Genomic DNA, 15,675 nt, shown 5'->3' with positions numbered 1-15,675 from the left:
TGGGTTAGAAGTGGTCTGGAGCAAGATGAAAAGGCTGGTGAAGTACAGAACAAATGATAACCGGCCCAGACAGCCAGGAGACCAAGGCTTAAATAGGCAGAAAGTTAGCAATAGAAACGCCCATTGCTCAAGAACACCTGGTCTCTGTCAAACCATTCCTGGCCACAAGAGGGAGCCTCACGGCAGCAACAGTATAACTGACATTCACAACACCACGGGGCCCGGGCCCCTACACCTTCACCGTGCCCGGTACAGCATTAATGGTTGTAATGCCTGGATGGCAGCCCTGGACAGGTGTGTACCTTTCCAAATCAAGTCCTATCAGTTTAATTAAACACAGCTGGGCTCCAATTAAGGAGTAGAACAATCTCAAGGAGGCTCACAAGGAAATGGACAGCATATGACATAAATATGAGTGTCTGAGCAAAGGGTCTGAATACTTATGACCATGTGATATTTCAGTTTTTCTTGTTTTATAAATCTGCAAAACTTTCTCCATTTGTTTTTTTTTTCTGTGAAGATGGGGTGCAAAGTGTACATTAATGAGAAAAAAATTAACTTTTTTTGAATTTACCAATAGGCTGCAATGAAACATCGAGTGAAACATTTTAAGGGGTCTGAACACTTTCCGTACCCACTATATATATATATATATATATATAAAACAACATTTTTTTTATCAAAATACACTTGATATGGCATTATTTCATTCTTTCCAAGACCCCTTGCCCTGTCTTGCTTCATAGTGACAGTTCTGCCTTGAGCTGAAGATGAGAGTAATCTAAATCCTGCTTTACACCATACGATCCAGCATACGATATCGTATGCGATCGTACACGCCCCCGTCGTATGTGCGGCACATTCAATTTGTTGAACGTGTCGCACAAACGAGTAACCCCCTGTCACACGTACTTACCCGTCCATACGACCTCGATGTGGGCGGCGAACATCCACTTCCTGGAGTGGGAGGGACGTTCAGCGTCACATCGACATCACGCGGCAGCCGGTCAATAGAAGCGGAGGGGCAGGGATGAGCGGGACGTAAACATCCCGCCCACCTCCTTCCTTCCGCATAGCCGGCGGGAGCCGCGGGACGCAGGTAAGCTGCTGTTCTTCGTTCCCAGGGTGTCACACACTGCGATGTTTGCTACCCCGGGTACGATGAACAAGCTGAAGTTCAATTTTTAGGAATTGAACGACATGCATGCGATGAACGTTTTACCGTTCAATCGCAATCGCACGTAGCTGTTACATGCTACAATGTAACTTACGATGCCGGATGTGCGTCACTTACGACGTGACCCCGCCGACACATCATAAGATATATTGTAGCGTGTAAAGCGCCCTTAAGGCAAATTGATTAATAGAGACTCGATGCCTGAGAAACAGTTGAGCAAAATGTGGTTTTTAGGTGGTATATAACTAGAAACTAGAGTAAGGTGAGACCAGATTCAAATCTGGATTGAATATATGCTAACAAAGGATGAAGGTGGCGCAGACAAGTCGTAAGTCATAAGAAATAAGAACACCATATTAATTAGATAGATAATATCAATAATGTAGATATTTGAAATAATATATGTGCCCAAGAGGCTGGCTGCTCTGTATTGTTTACCCAACATTCGCAACAGATGATAGCAGATTTTTCACAAGAACAAAGCCATGTCAATGCCTCTTATTAAAAGCTAGGAATGTGCTAATATATTCTCTCTATTTCCCAATCCACAACATGACCTTTCATTTTCATTTCACTTCCTTGTTCAAAATCTAGTGATGTGGCGAGTATTAATGTAATTTTTCATTTACGGCTCTTCTATACTCATAAAGCATTAATGTTGTTTCATGATGTTTTTATTCTTCAATCTTCATAAATTATAATTGTTTGAATTAGTATGCAAATTGTCCTCACATAAAAATATGGTGGGAAGCTCAGGGGTGGACATATTATATTGTGGCAATCTTTGCAGTCGCACAAGGGGTTCCAGGGTTAAGGGAGCCCCCTTTCTACCTCCAAAGCAGGTAACAATGTGTATTATGATGAGGTGTTAGACTGTAAAAGGGGCCCATATACCGTTCTTTTATAGGGGCCCTCTTCTTTCTGTTTTCTCTCCTGGATAAGATGCATTATTTTTCTCCAGTTAGAAGGAAAAAAAAAGGTTCAATCTCCAGAGGTAAAAAGGTGGTGGGGGGGGGGGTTTACCATGAGAATTGTGAGTTTGTAGAATAGTCACCCCGGTATCTTACAGCGGAAGCAGTTGGCTTAAAAAAAAACTTTGATATTTTCTTAGCACAAACTAACATGAACCCCTATGTAATTGTATATTGTTCTTGTTCTCAACATCGATCCAGGCTGAGTTCCACTTGGGATTACTAAGGAAGAAATTTCCTTTTCATCTACATCCTATCCTGTCCTGCGGTTAAACTTTATGGACATGTCTTTTTTTTCAGCTGTACTGTGTAATTATGTAACTGTTATAGAGTTATTTTTATATGCATATTAATATCTGTAAGCAGATTTCCTTGCATTTTTTTATTATTGACTTTTTTATGTGCATGCTACAATTCACTCATAAACTGAGAGACAAAGAAGACTATCTCCGAGGGCACATTTACAGGATAAAGGTCATGTTTTGTGACTTTCATTATAATACAGTTTATAGTCTTTTATAGGAAATAAATATCTTCCAGGAAATAAAACTACTAGAAACCTAAAGTTGTACACTCTCTTTTCAGCTTTGAAGAATTGCACTGCCCTGTAACCTTTTTAATGCTTTAAACATTTACATTTTGTTTCCATTAATGTGCTCACGGTAGATCAGAGACCCCCTTAATACGACAGCTGGACATGAGCAGACCCATGGAAGTTCAAGTTCAATGGGTTTGAATGTGACCCGAACTTGACCTCGGACCCCGAACCCCATATAAAACAATGGGGACTAGTGATGAGCGGACTCACAGATACTCGGAATCAGCGGGTTTAACCGGGTCAAAAAAACCCCCGGTTCAGGCCTGAAATTAATCCCGGATATCTAACCAGACATCGGCCCCCATATAAGTCTATGGGAACCAGAATCTGGCACTTTAAAATGGTGGTAGAAGGGATAGGGGGGTTGGAGCAGACACGTTATGCTTACCGAGTCTCCGCGCAGCTCTAAAGCTACTTCTGGGGCAGCTCATTATCCTTCATACATATTCACTGCTTCCTCCGCCCACCGGCAGTCCCTGTGTCTCTGATTGGTTGCAGTCAGATGCACCCCCACCCTGGGTGACAGAATGTCTGACTGCAACCAATCAGAGGCACTGTGGGGGCATCTCTATTGCTGTACAAATAAATGAATAAAAAAATGGCATAGGGTTCCCTTGTATTATGATACCCAGGACAGATAAAGCATACGTCTACAGACAGCATCCCCCAGCCGTGTGCTAATCTTGACTGTGTACATAATAAGTATTATATACACAGTCTGTGTCAAAATAAGAGGAACCGGATGCAGCTTTTTTTTTAAATTATTTAAATAAATAATTTTTTAAAAATAGAGTGCGATACCCCCAATTTTGATACCCAGCCATGGTAAAGCTCGACAGCTGGGAGATGGTAATCTTAGGCTGGGGAAACCCATGCTTATTGGGCCCCCCCAACCTGAAAATAGCAACCTGCAGCCACACAGGATTGTCCCATCCATCAGATGCGACAATCCCGGGAACTTTACCCTGCTCATCCCGACTGCCCTGATGCAGTGGTAATCGGCGTAAGAAGGGGTTAATAATAACCCACAGCTGCCACTAAGCCCTAGACTAGTAATGGGAAGTGTCTAAGAGACCCCCATTACTAATTTGTAAGTGAAAAGAAATAAATACAAACATCGAAAAAATCCTTTCTTTGAAACAAAATACAAAAACCCCCACCCTCTTTCATTTAATGGATGTGATAACACTGGACGGCTATAGGATGCTATTTTTAGGCTGGGGGTCCAATAAGCATGGGTCTCCTCCTGAGAATACCAGCCCCCAGCTGTCGAGCTTTATCATGGCTGGGTATCAAAACTGGGGAGACCACACTTTTTTTAAATTATTTATTTAAATAATTTTTAAAAAAGCTGCATGCGGTTCCTCTTATTTTAATACACAGCCAAGATAAGCACACGGCTGGGGGTTGGAGCCTGTAGCCGTATGCTTTATCTGTGCTTGGTATCATAATATGGGGGGACCCTATGCCAATTTTTATAATTATTTATTTTTACAGCAATAGAGATGCACACACAGCGCCTCTAATTGGTTGCAGTCAGACATGCTGTCACACAAGCTGGGGGCACATCTGACTGCAACCAATCACAGACGCTGGGACTGCCGGTGGGCGGGGGAAGCAGTGAAGATGTAGGAAGCTAATGAGCAGCTCCGGAAGCAGTTACAGCCGCACCGGAGACTCGGTACGTATAGCGCGCCTGCTTTATTCTTCAATTTTTTTATTTTTTATTACCCAAGTTGCTGAACCCAGATAATTACCTGGAGCTCCCTGAGAACTCTGGGCCCAATGCTTGGGCACTTTTGAACCCGCGTGGAAACCGGACTTTTACAGTCCGGGTCCGCCCATCACTAATAATATAAAAATAGTTTATTTGAATAAAGACTCCCTCATTCACCAATTCACCAATTTATTAATCAAAAAGAAATCCTTGAAGTTTCGATGTAATCCAATGTCCCATGACACCCAACAAATCCTATGGAGCCCAGACTACTGGTTAGTGGCAGGCATGGAATATCTCATGCTCATAAGAAATTCCATGCCTGCCACTGACCGTTCGGGTTCGATCATCCCGAATGATAGCATATTGTTTAGACAAAATCATTTAACGCACCACTCTAGCATTTTTTTTTTTATTTCACTGCTGGAGTAATGCTTTAAATCAAACTCCCCTGTCTTACACTCACCCACTGGTGTCTTCATCTGTTATCCGCGCCACTCCCCTCTGTCTTCTCCAGTTTATGATCTGCCGGCTGCTCCAGTGTTCCATGGAGCATGCCAGAGGTTACAACTCATTACATCTCTAGGAGAACTTCATTCTGGTCCTTATAGACTTGCATTGATAACTTGTGATGTAAGTTCTAACTTCTGGCCAATCAGACGTTGCAAACACAAGATGGCTCTACGATACTGGAGCGGCGCCGAAAAAAAGTGAAAACCTCCAAGGCAGTGCCCTTTAAAGCCTCCCTGTTTGCTTATGTCTCAAAGATCATTTTAACACTAGAAGTCCCAGAAATTTCAAGTGTCAAATGACTGATGATAAACTGAATAGAACTAACTAGAAACTAAATGGCTAAACTCAATGGAAAACAACAACCTCCTGTGGTGCGACAGTAATGGCCTTAATTATAGAACAAAAGATGGTGATTATAGGATGTTAGTAAAATCCTTCAGGTCATTTGACCCGTCTCTGGGTTCCAAAGGTAGAAATGTTAAATGACCCTTCTCTGGGACTTCTAGTATTAAAGGCAAGTAGTGTTTTATTGACCATCATTGTTACTAACGGCTAGTTCATTTAATATACCACGATTTCCTGTCTTAAGGAACATTTATTTTCATTAATTTTATGTTTTCATTTTTCATTATGCATTTGTTTATACATATAGTAGCAGAACAAAAAACACCCAGGGTGCATCACTAAGAGATATCAGGCAAACCCATACCCCTCCTCTCTTTTTAGACCTTCATTCATACTTGGAAGGGTGGTAGACCTCATATTTATAAGACAGTTTTATATATTTTGAGGGCAAAATGCTGCAATGCTATCAATGATTACACATCTCGTGCTGCACCTTGTCCATTACAGATTATTCTAGAAAGAGACATAATATTCTTGCCATGGACAATTTTTGTTGTTACCTTCCTTCATTACTTTTTACTTTTTCATCAACATATCCCTATGTAGGCTTATTTTTGAGGGACGAGTTGTAGTTTGAAAAGACACCATTAATTTTACAATACTGGAAAAGAGGGAAAAAATTGCTAGTGCATCAAAATGGTGAAATAGCCCACATTTACCCCATTCTTTTGGGGGTTTTGTTTTTACAGTCTTCATTGTGCAGTAAAAATGACCTGTCAACATGATTTTGCAAGTCAGTATGATTATGCAGAAATGTTTTGGGGGTTTTTTTTTCTGTCGATGGAGCAGTATGGGGGCTCGTTTTAATACCACTAAGGATATATATGACATTTCAAGCAAATTTTATTGCATTATTTAGCAGAGTGCAGCAACTAAAAGACAACAATTCTGGTGTTTTGATTTATTTTTGCTATGGCATCTTACAGGTTAATTTTACACATATCAAATATATTTTTTTTATTCCTAGATTTTGAATCTGGGAAAAGAAAGATGATTTAATTTTTTTTTTTTTTTTTTTTTTTTTTAAATGATTGCATATTTTTTTTAGTCCCTTATGGCAATTGAAACTACAAGTGTATCTTTGCTTGCTCTATATACTGCAATAACACAGTATTGCAATACTGTATATAGAGAAAATGATGATCCCCTATGCAGCTCCGCTATATGCTCACCTCTTGAGCCCATATGGGCACTATAGGACATACTATTATTGATGCAAATAAAGTCACCAAAAATTAAATGCCTTATGGTCCATTTAAAAAAGTTGTTCAGTGATTATATATTGGCCTGATACACAGACTGACAATTTATAATTGGGACAGAACAATTGTTATTAAGATCGTTTTGTTCCCATAGAGTGTCATCGGCAGCACATCCTCTGTGTATGGGCCAATGTGCTGCTGATAACTATGACTTCTAAGTTGAAATAAACTAACCAATCACTCAACGAACAAGCATATTTCTTGTTCATCTGGTGATTGACAGCATTTTTACATGACAGTAAAGGGTGCTTTACACGCTGCGACATTGCTAACGATATATCGTCGGGGTGACTGTGTTTGTGACATCCGGCGTCATTAGCGACATCGCAGCATGTAACACCTCTGAGCGACCTAAAACGATCGCAAAAGAGGTAAAAATCGTTGGTATTGGAGAGGCTGCTCCAACACCAAAAATCATTGACAGGTGAGTAGCGAGGTTGTTTGTCGTTCCTGCGGCAGCACACATCGCTATGTGTGACACCGCAGGAACGAGGAAACTCACCGTACCTGCGTACCGCCGGCAATGAGGAAGGAAGGAGGTGGGCGGGATGTTTGGCCCGCTCATCTCCGCCCCTCCTCTGCTACTGGGCGGCCACTTAGTGACGTCGCTATGAAGCCAAACGAACCGCCCCCTTAGAAAGGAGGCGGTTCGCTGGCTAGAGCGACGTCGCTAGGCAGGTAAGTGTGTGTGACGGGTGTTAGCGATGTTGTGCGCCACGGGCAGTGATTTGCCCGTGTTGCACAACCGCCGGGGGCGGGTATGCTTATTAGCGATATCGGTACCGATATCGCAGCGTGTAAAGTACCCTTAAGTGATCTTTTTACAAAAGCTCATTTTATGATTGTCGGCTCATCTAAGTGTACCCTAGTTCTGAAACCTAAATTTTTCCTAGGTCCGTAAGTGTCATGACAATCAATTGTCACTTCTCAATAAAGGCCGCTTTACACGCAACGACATCGCTAACGAGATGTCGTTGGGGTCACGGAATTCGTGACGCACATTTGGCCTCGTTAGCGACGTCGTTGCGTGTGAAACGCACGAACGACCGTTAACAATCAAAATTACTTACCTAATCGTTGATCGTTGACGCATCATTCCTTTCCTGATTATCGTTGCTGTTGTAGGACGCAGGTAGTTTGTCGTTCCTGCGGCAGAACACATCACTACGTGTGACACCGCAGGAACGAGGAACATCACCTTACCTGCGGCAGCGCACAATGAGGAAGGAAGGAGGTGGGTGGGATGTTCGTCCCACTCATCTCCGCCCCTCCGCTTCTATTGGGCTGCCGCTTAGTGATGCCGCTTTGACGACACACGAACCGCCCCCTTAGAAAGGAGGTGGTATTCCGGCCACAGCGACGTCGCTAGGCAGGCAAGTATGTGTGACGGGTGTAAGCGATGTTGTGTGCCACGGGCAGCAATTTACCCGTGACGCTCAACCGACTGGGGCGGGTACGCTCGCTAGCGATATCGCTGCGTTTAAAGTGCCCTTAAGGGTGTAGGGGAAGTGCATGAGGTAACAGGGTGAAAGAGACTACCTTCTGTCTTTCAGCCTATATGCAGTGATCTCTACTGACTGCAGACATTTGGAGTTAAACTACAGTAGCAGGATTGAAATATACTCTGACCTTGGAGTTACAGACAGTTGTTAGCTGTCTAACACAGCTGGCACCTGATGCGTATGGGACAGAGACTCTATGCACACGTATCAAGATTGTCCATTTTAGAAATCCTTTTTTGATCAAAGGTTGTCCAAGTGCACTTTAGCTTTAGCACAGTAGCTGCAGCACACATCGGGTTAATTAACCCGATGTGTACTGTAGGAGAGCAAGGAGCCAGCGCTAAGCGCGGCTCCCTGCTCTCTGCACATGTAGCACAGCGACGTTATGATCGCTGCTTCTGCTGTGTTTGACAGCTAAGCAGCGATCATAACAGCGACTTACAAGGTCGCTGTTACGTCACCGAAAATGGTGACGTAACAGCGACGTCGTTGTCGCTGTCGCTTAGTGTGAACCCAGCTTAAGGTGTCGTATTCATTTCAGTCTGTGCATAGTAATCAAGTTATCAAGCATCAACAATGAATGTCACATCATTTATCTCACCAGGGCATTTTATGGGAAAGAAAAGTCTTCAGGACACATATAGACTGAGTGAACAAGATATGGAAGAATCCGCTATCTTCCCTCCTCGTACTATGGAAAGCATGAGAGCCAAGCTTTTACAAGAGCAGCGCAGAGCACCATCACCCATTCAACTTCAAGGAGCACAGGTAACATGGACACATAAGTGTGGTTATTTAAAATCATTGAAATGTTTAAGCAGTTGCTTTTATGGCTGGAATTTACACAAGAGTAAATTAAACAAATAATGAAGGTCAGTTCTCTTTCCCAATCATCGAATGTATTAGAGTAAGTTGTGATGTGGCAGAATATTTCCCACCCTGATCTTGCAGCAAAAAATATATTAATAGTTTCTCCATCACAAATTACATGTGCTTTTGCATTACAAATTAGATGCTGCAGATTCACTATGGAAATCAGCCTTATATATTAGGCCCCTTTCCCATTTGCGCATAAAATAAGCACTTGTGACACTTTCAATTTTATCCATCCGTGTGTACGTGTGTCATGTGTGTGCACCGTCCATGTGACATCTGTGTGACACATATTAAAAAACAAACTCACAAAAAGATCAGATAACAAAATTTGATATAAGAACAATCTTTATTTATCAATAAAATATACATAAGAAAAAGAGGGGATGTAGCAACAGGGAGGATACACAAGGTGGCATACCAGAGCAGCTGGGAGCAGAGATATGTGCAGCGTTATGAAAAGAGTCACCAAATAACCTTATTATAAGGAGAAGGGAAAGCCAGCATGTATTGATGAAGTATATTCAGGCCAAATCCCAAGATAAGACAATACAAAAGGCATCCAATGGTGACAATTAGGTATTAACAATGAGCACACATACTCACAGCTGGAATGGCGCCAAGTCCCATCCGACGCGCGTTTCAGCGTCAGCCTTCGTCAGGGAGGGGGGCGTGCCTAATACCTAATTGTCACCATTGGATGCCTTTTGTATTGTCTTATCTTGGGATTTGGCCTGAATATACTTCATCAATACATGCTGGCTTTCCCTTCTCCTTATAATAAGGTTATTTGGTGACTCTTTTCATAACGCTGCACATATCTCTGCTCCCAGCTGCTCTGGTATGCCACCTTGTGTATCCTCCCTGTTGCTACATCCCCTCTTTTTCTTATGTATATTTTATTGATAAATAAAGATTGTTCTTATATCAAATTTTGTTATCTGATCTTTTTGTGAGTTGGTTTGCATGATTGTATAGATCAGAATATCCATTATATTTGTGAATAAGTGGGTGGTGGCATCTTTTTTCCTTATACTAGGAGACCACCTTATCATATTTAATTCCCATTATATTCACATCTTGCCAAAGCTGATTTTTGGTGTCACATATTAAAAAACGTCTGACACTGAAATTAATGCTTCTTATCTGCTAAAGATCTGCAAAAAGAGATGGATAGAAATAGCTACATAGATTTTACAGCTATTAACCAAATCAATAACTAAAAGAAAAACGATGTGAGAGTCCCTACCATTTTTGATAACCAGCAAAGATAAAGCAGACAGCTGGGGGCTGAAAATATCAAACTGGGAAGGTCCATGGTTATTGGGGCCTTCACAGCCAAAAATACCAGCCTACAGCCGCCCCAGAAGTGGCTTATCACATTTGATGCACCAATTTTGGAGCTTTGATTTGGCTCTTCTTGCCTTAATGTGGTGGCAATTGGGGTAATGGTTATTGAGGTTGATGTGAGTTGTCTAGTGTCAGTTGGCATCAAGCCCTGATGTTAGTAATGGAGAGGTGCCTATCATACACCCCATTACTTACCCAGTAAGTAAAAGAAAAAAAAAAAACACAAAAAAATTACTCCCCGACTTTTTCCCTAGTTCACCAATTTAAATAAAAATAATTATAATAATAATAATAAAAAAAACAACAATCCAGGCAGGTCCAACGCAGTCCAGGGATTGCAATGTAGTCCAGGGAATCTGACGTAGTCCAGAAATGGAAACCTAAAACACATAATAGAAATAAAAGAAGAGACTGTTCCTCAATCACCAATTTATTTGAAAGCAAAGTTCCCACGTCCAACATAGTCCAGGGGCTCCCACAACATTACTTGATTACATAGACCAAAGGCTCCATAGACTTTGAGCAGCATCACTCTCGGCTCAAGATGCGCTCTGTGAGACCTGGCAACTGTGAAGAGCGGTGACGTCAGGAACGCCGTTGCTCATCACTCTGACGTTCCCTTGAGAAAGGTTCACACTTCAGAACCGAAACATTGCCACTGCTATTGCGGACTAGAAAACCCACTGTATTTTGTCATACTGCTTGGTGTGCCTCCTACATTTATTTTTTTATCTGATTTGTTTCTTTTTTTTGCCAGGGAGGCTTAACACTCACTTTCATCTAGTGCTGCTCCTTTTTTTTTTTTAGCTATCTATGACATTTGATTTGGAAAATGTGTGGCATTTCCACAAAGAAATGATATGCTGAACTTGTATAATTCTCCAGAATGTTTGGTTGTATGGTAGAAAACTTCTGCTACATGTAGAAGGTGTTCTCAAAGCACATGTAGTATACTGTAATGTGCTGAGGATGCGCACAATAAAACACTTTTTCACCACATTCAGAGTGCCATCATTTTTATTTATTTTTTTGAATGATGAGTTGATCTTTTCATCACTACCATTTCTCTGTATACAAGAGTTTTTGATTAACGTCTTTTTAGTTAATTTTTGGGGAGGTGGAATGACGCTCCCAAAAAAAGCCAGCACTAGGGAATTATTGTGCAATCTATTGTTTGCTTATATTTTGTGTAGCATTGTATTTAGCTCATCAGTGACACACTGACAGTTGTATTAGGGCATGTTCACACATCAGGTTTTTGCTGTGCGGCACAATCCGGCGCTTTTCTGAAAAACCAGATGCGGCAACAGCTGTCGCCGCATCCGTTTTTTCCCCCATAGACTTGCATTAGCGCCGAATTGTGCTGCATGGCCTTGCGTTGCGTCCGTTTTTTGCCGTATGCGGCATATTTAGCCGGTCCGGAGGCCGGATAAAACTTTGCATGCTGCGTTTTTTGCTGCAGCGACAAAGACGCATCGTGCCGGATCCGGCGCAAGGCGGCACCATTTACAATGCAAGCCTATGGATGCCTGATGTGGCGTCCTGCAGCAAAAAAACGCATCCGGCCATGCTCAGTATCAAACCGGATCCGGCAAAAAACGGACAGGCCGCATGGAAAAACTTATGCAACTAATCCGTTTTTTTCGCCGCATCCGTTGCATAGGTTTTTCAGCCGGATTCGGCCAGACAGAAAAAAATTGATGAGTGAACTTAGCCTTAGGCCTTGCATCTCACGAACGGGGACTAATAGGGGTATGATAATGGCAGTCCTGGGGGATTACACTTCACTCCCAGCTCACATGGAAACCCATAGTCACACTGCGATCACTATAGACCACAAAATGTGAGGGATTCAACAGCTAGGATTAGTTATCTCCTCCCTACATTACACATTGGTAGACTTTTGAATGGATTTTGAAAATACATGACATAATTTAAGGAAACCCAATAGATTTTTCTACAATTATCACAATTTACTATTTAGCTGTAGGCTCTGAAAGGTTACAGTAAAACCTGACCTTTTGGAGCATAGGAATGCTTCAGTATGATATTTCCCTGCAGGGGGTGCTATCATTTTTTAAATAACTTATGCTAATATCCTAATTGCTAAATGTCTACTTACTATATTGTCTTTTACTAATACTCTCCTTTTTATCTTTCAGCGAATACTAAGGAAACTCCTGGAGCAGTATTTTAAAATGTCCCAGAAGTAGAGAAGATATTTATTTCTTGTACATATAAAACATATAAATATATTTGTGCCTGAGATCCCGAACTTATTTCAGACATTCCAAAGGCTATTGTTTACAAATAAAAAGAAAATACTATTGAAAATGGGAGTGTTTTCATTCAGAATCCTGCATTTCTTTATGTTAAGTGATAACAAGTAGTTCCTTCATGCTAAACAATATGTGTAGTATACGTTATGCCATTTTACACAGTGTTCTATCAAAGCAAATCTATAAATAAAAGGTGTTCTTTGCACACAACGTAGAACATCATTCTCTCTGTACTCATGTAATGTTTTCATGTATCACGCATCCAAGTGCTGTGGAACGATAAGGAATGGAAATGAAACATGTAAGATATATAGGTAGACTTTGGTGTAGAAAAACTACCTGAAACATTGATTTATTTTCACTACAGTTTTATTGATCCTTGTTTTCCCGGCAGCGACATCACATCCAGAGTGCAGACAATGCAGTAATTCTATTCTACTGTATAGGCCATGATCAAAAAGGGAAGGTTATTGGGTGATGGATTCTTTTTCATGTTTAGTTTCTGCCTAGGATTTGGGGGGTGTCAATGGCTGAGGTTTTCTAGCTAAAATATTTTCATAATCAGCAACCAGAATCCCTGCGATTACAAATGTTTTTTCACCCACACTCAAAAGACATACTGATAAGGAATTTTGCTTGTGAGCTCCAATGCGGACAATGATGATGTCTGTAAAGTGCTGTAAAATGAATAAAAATTAATTCTTAAAATAATAAGTTTAGAAAATGTCCAAAAGAGAGCCTCAGCACCACCAATGAATAATATAAAAACCACTGTGCCAAGTATCTAACAAAACATTGGAACAACAATTGATACAAAAAGGCACCAGGGTTCAGGATGATAAATAACAACTTGGCATGGACCTTGATTAGTGCGAATAATATAAATTTTATTATACATGGGGTGAAAAAACAATCACATTTAAAAACAGACATACAAAATACTGTTTCCTGCATGGTTCAAACCTGGCACATATTCAATAATTCAGGGTAAACATATATAATCCAAGATGGAAAATGGACTCTGTCCCCTAGGGAACTCTAAGTACTCTATATATGCATCCCATATACAATCAAGTGTGCCTGCATTGCACCTACTGGTTTTGAAAAGCCCGAAGACTACCACCAAGTAATATAAATCACAGCTGAAATAGCCAGATTTAAGTCTAAATAACGACTATACAGGATTACCCAGGCAGCAATGCAAGGTTCAGGAAACTCAGTACAGGACCCGACGCGTTGCGCCAGTCAAGCTGGCTTCATCAGGAGAATATGGAAAATGATTTCCATACACAAAGCCTAAACTGCAGTGTATAGAAGTCATTTTGCTGCTCACAGTCAATTTTCTTTCACTTTTTTTTACTGAGTGTTTTCCCTCAAATTATTAGCCTATGTTACTTTCTGCAGGTTGTACCAAATAAAGCCTGACATTAGTGTGGACCAGAAGTCAGTCTCTATGCATTTCTAGATGCAGGCCAGACATTGAGGGTTCCAGGAATTGACAGAGGGACTTGTTCTGTTTGCTGTGTCTCTCAGTAATCACTCAGTGCAGATCTTCAGGCTCTTTATTAGGTGGTATTGTCAGCTATTACATTTCTCTGCTGCCTGCACTCTGTCTGCAGTACCAGCAAGTTCCCACTTGCTTGTGGTGCACACATACAAGTAGTGAGACCCCTAGAGGCCATACAACATATACATATTGCTACATCCTTTCTCTTTAAACAAGAACAATCAAACTTAATAAACACAACAGTTAATCTGCCGAAGTAAAAGATAATTACAATATATACAGGTAGATATAATCCTTGAGGTGCGCAGGCTTTCTGATCATTCTGCCCGCCCTAGTAACATAAGAAGAGTCAATGTCCACCTCTGGTAGTTGTTCCAATTCTGGTAATGTGCCTTCTGAAATTGAATGTCTCTGGTTAACAGTCCTCACCCTAATGATCAGCAGTCACTGTTGGTACTTGGCTTGGACTTACATAGTTACTTAGGTTGAAAAAAGACCTAGGTCCATCTAGTTCAACCTTCCTCCACCAGTTCTACATTTAGTCACTAAGTCATTTATAACCAACAATGTTTTGTGTACTGAGGAAATCATCCAGCCCTTTTTTAAAAGCTGTTATAGTATCTGCCATTACTACCTCTTGTGGTAGGGCATTCCACAGTCTGACTGCTCTAACTGTAAAGAACCCTTTCCTATTTAGCTGTTGGAATCGCTTTTCTTCCACTCGCAGTGAGTGCCCCCTGGTCCTTAGTACTGTCTTTGGAAGAAATAAGTCATGTGCCAGTCCTTTATATTGACCACACATGTATTTATACATATAAATGAGATCTCCTCTGAGACGTCTTTTTTCTAAGCTAAACATATCTAACTTTTTCAACCTGTCATCATATGGGAGGCCTTCCATTCCTTGTAATAGTCTAGTTGCCCGCCTTTGAACTGACTCTAACTTCTGAATGTCCTTTTTAAAATGTGGAGCCCAAAACTGGATCCCGTATTCCAGATGTGGCCTTACAAGTGATTTATAGAGGGGTAACAATACGTTGGGATCACGGGATCTAATCTCTCTTTTTATACACCCTAAAATCTTGTTTGCTTTAGCAGCTGCTGCGTGACATTGAGTGCTGCTGCTCAGCTTATTTGTAATGAAAATACCCAAGTCCTTCTCCTGTTCTGTAGTCCCGAGTTTACTTCCATTTAATGTATACGCAGCTATAGGATTACTCCGTCCTAGGTGCATTACTTTACATTTATCAACATTAAATCTCATTTGCCAAGTATCTGCCCATTCTGACATCTTATCCAGATCTTTTTGTAATATTGTACTATCCAGGTCAGTTTTTAATATCCTACATAGTTTGGTGTCATCGGCAAAGACTGACACTGTACTATCAATCCCATCCACAAGGTCATTAATAAAGAGATTAAAAAGAATCGGTCCAAGCACAGATCCCTGCGGCACCCCACTGCTGACTATAGCCCATTTAGAGAATGTACCATTTATGACTACTCTTTGTTTCCTATCTT

At 41.1% G+C, this 15,675-nt stretch overlaps 1 protein-coding gene across 1 annotated transcript in view; it reads left to right on the top strand.

Annotated features, from left to right (window-relative positions):
* NMB (neuromedin B) overlaps positions 1 to 12,864 on the top strand; it is a 51,641-nt gene extending 38,777 nt beyond the window's left edge. Inside the window, exons 2-3 of the mRNA XM_075342651.1 lie at positions 8,750 to 8,913; positions 12,531 to 12,864. Coding sequence (XP_075198766.1) covers positions 8,750 to 8,913; positions 12,531 to 12,581 — 215 coding nt within the window. The 3' untranslated portion in view covers positions 12,582 to 12,864. The remainder of the gene's footprint in view (positions 1 to 8,749; positions 8,914 to 12,530) is intronic.
* Positions 12,865 to 15,675: the final 2,811 nt, after the last annotated feature.

This window comes from Anomaloglossus baeobatrachus, chromosome 4 (genome assembly GCF_048569485.1).
Source record: "Anomaloglossus baeobatrachus isolate aAnoBae1 chromosome 4, aAnoBae1.hap1, whole genome shotgun sequence".
In the NCBI taxonomy this organism is placed as follows: Eukaryota; Metazoa; Chordata; class Amphibia; order Anura; family Aromobatidae; genus Anomaloglossus; species Anomaloglossus baeobatrachus.
The sequence above is the reverse complement of the archived record's forward strand: the minus strand, read 5'-3'. Positions and strand labels throughout refer to the sequence as shown.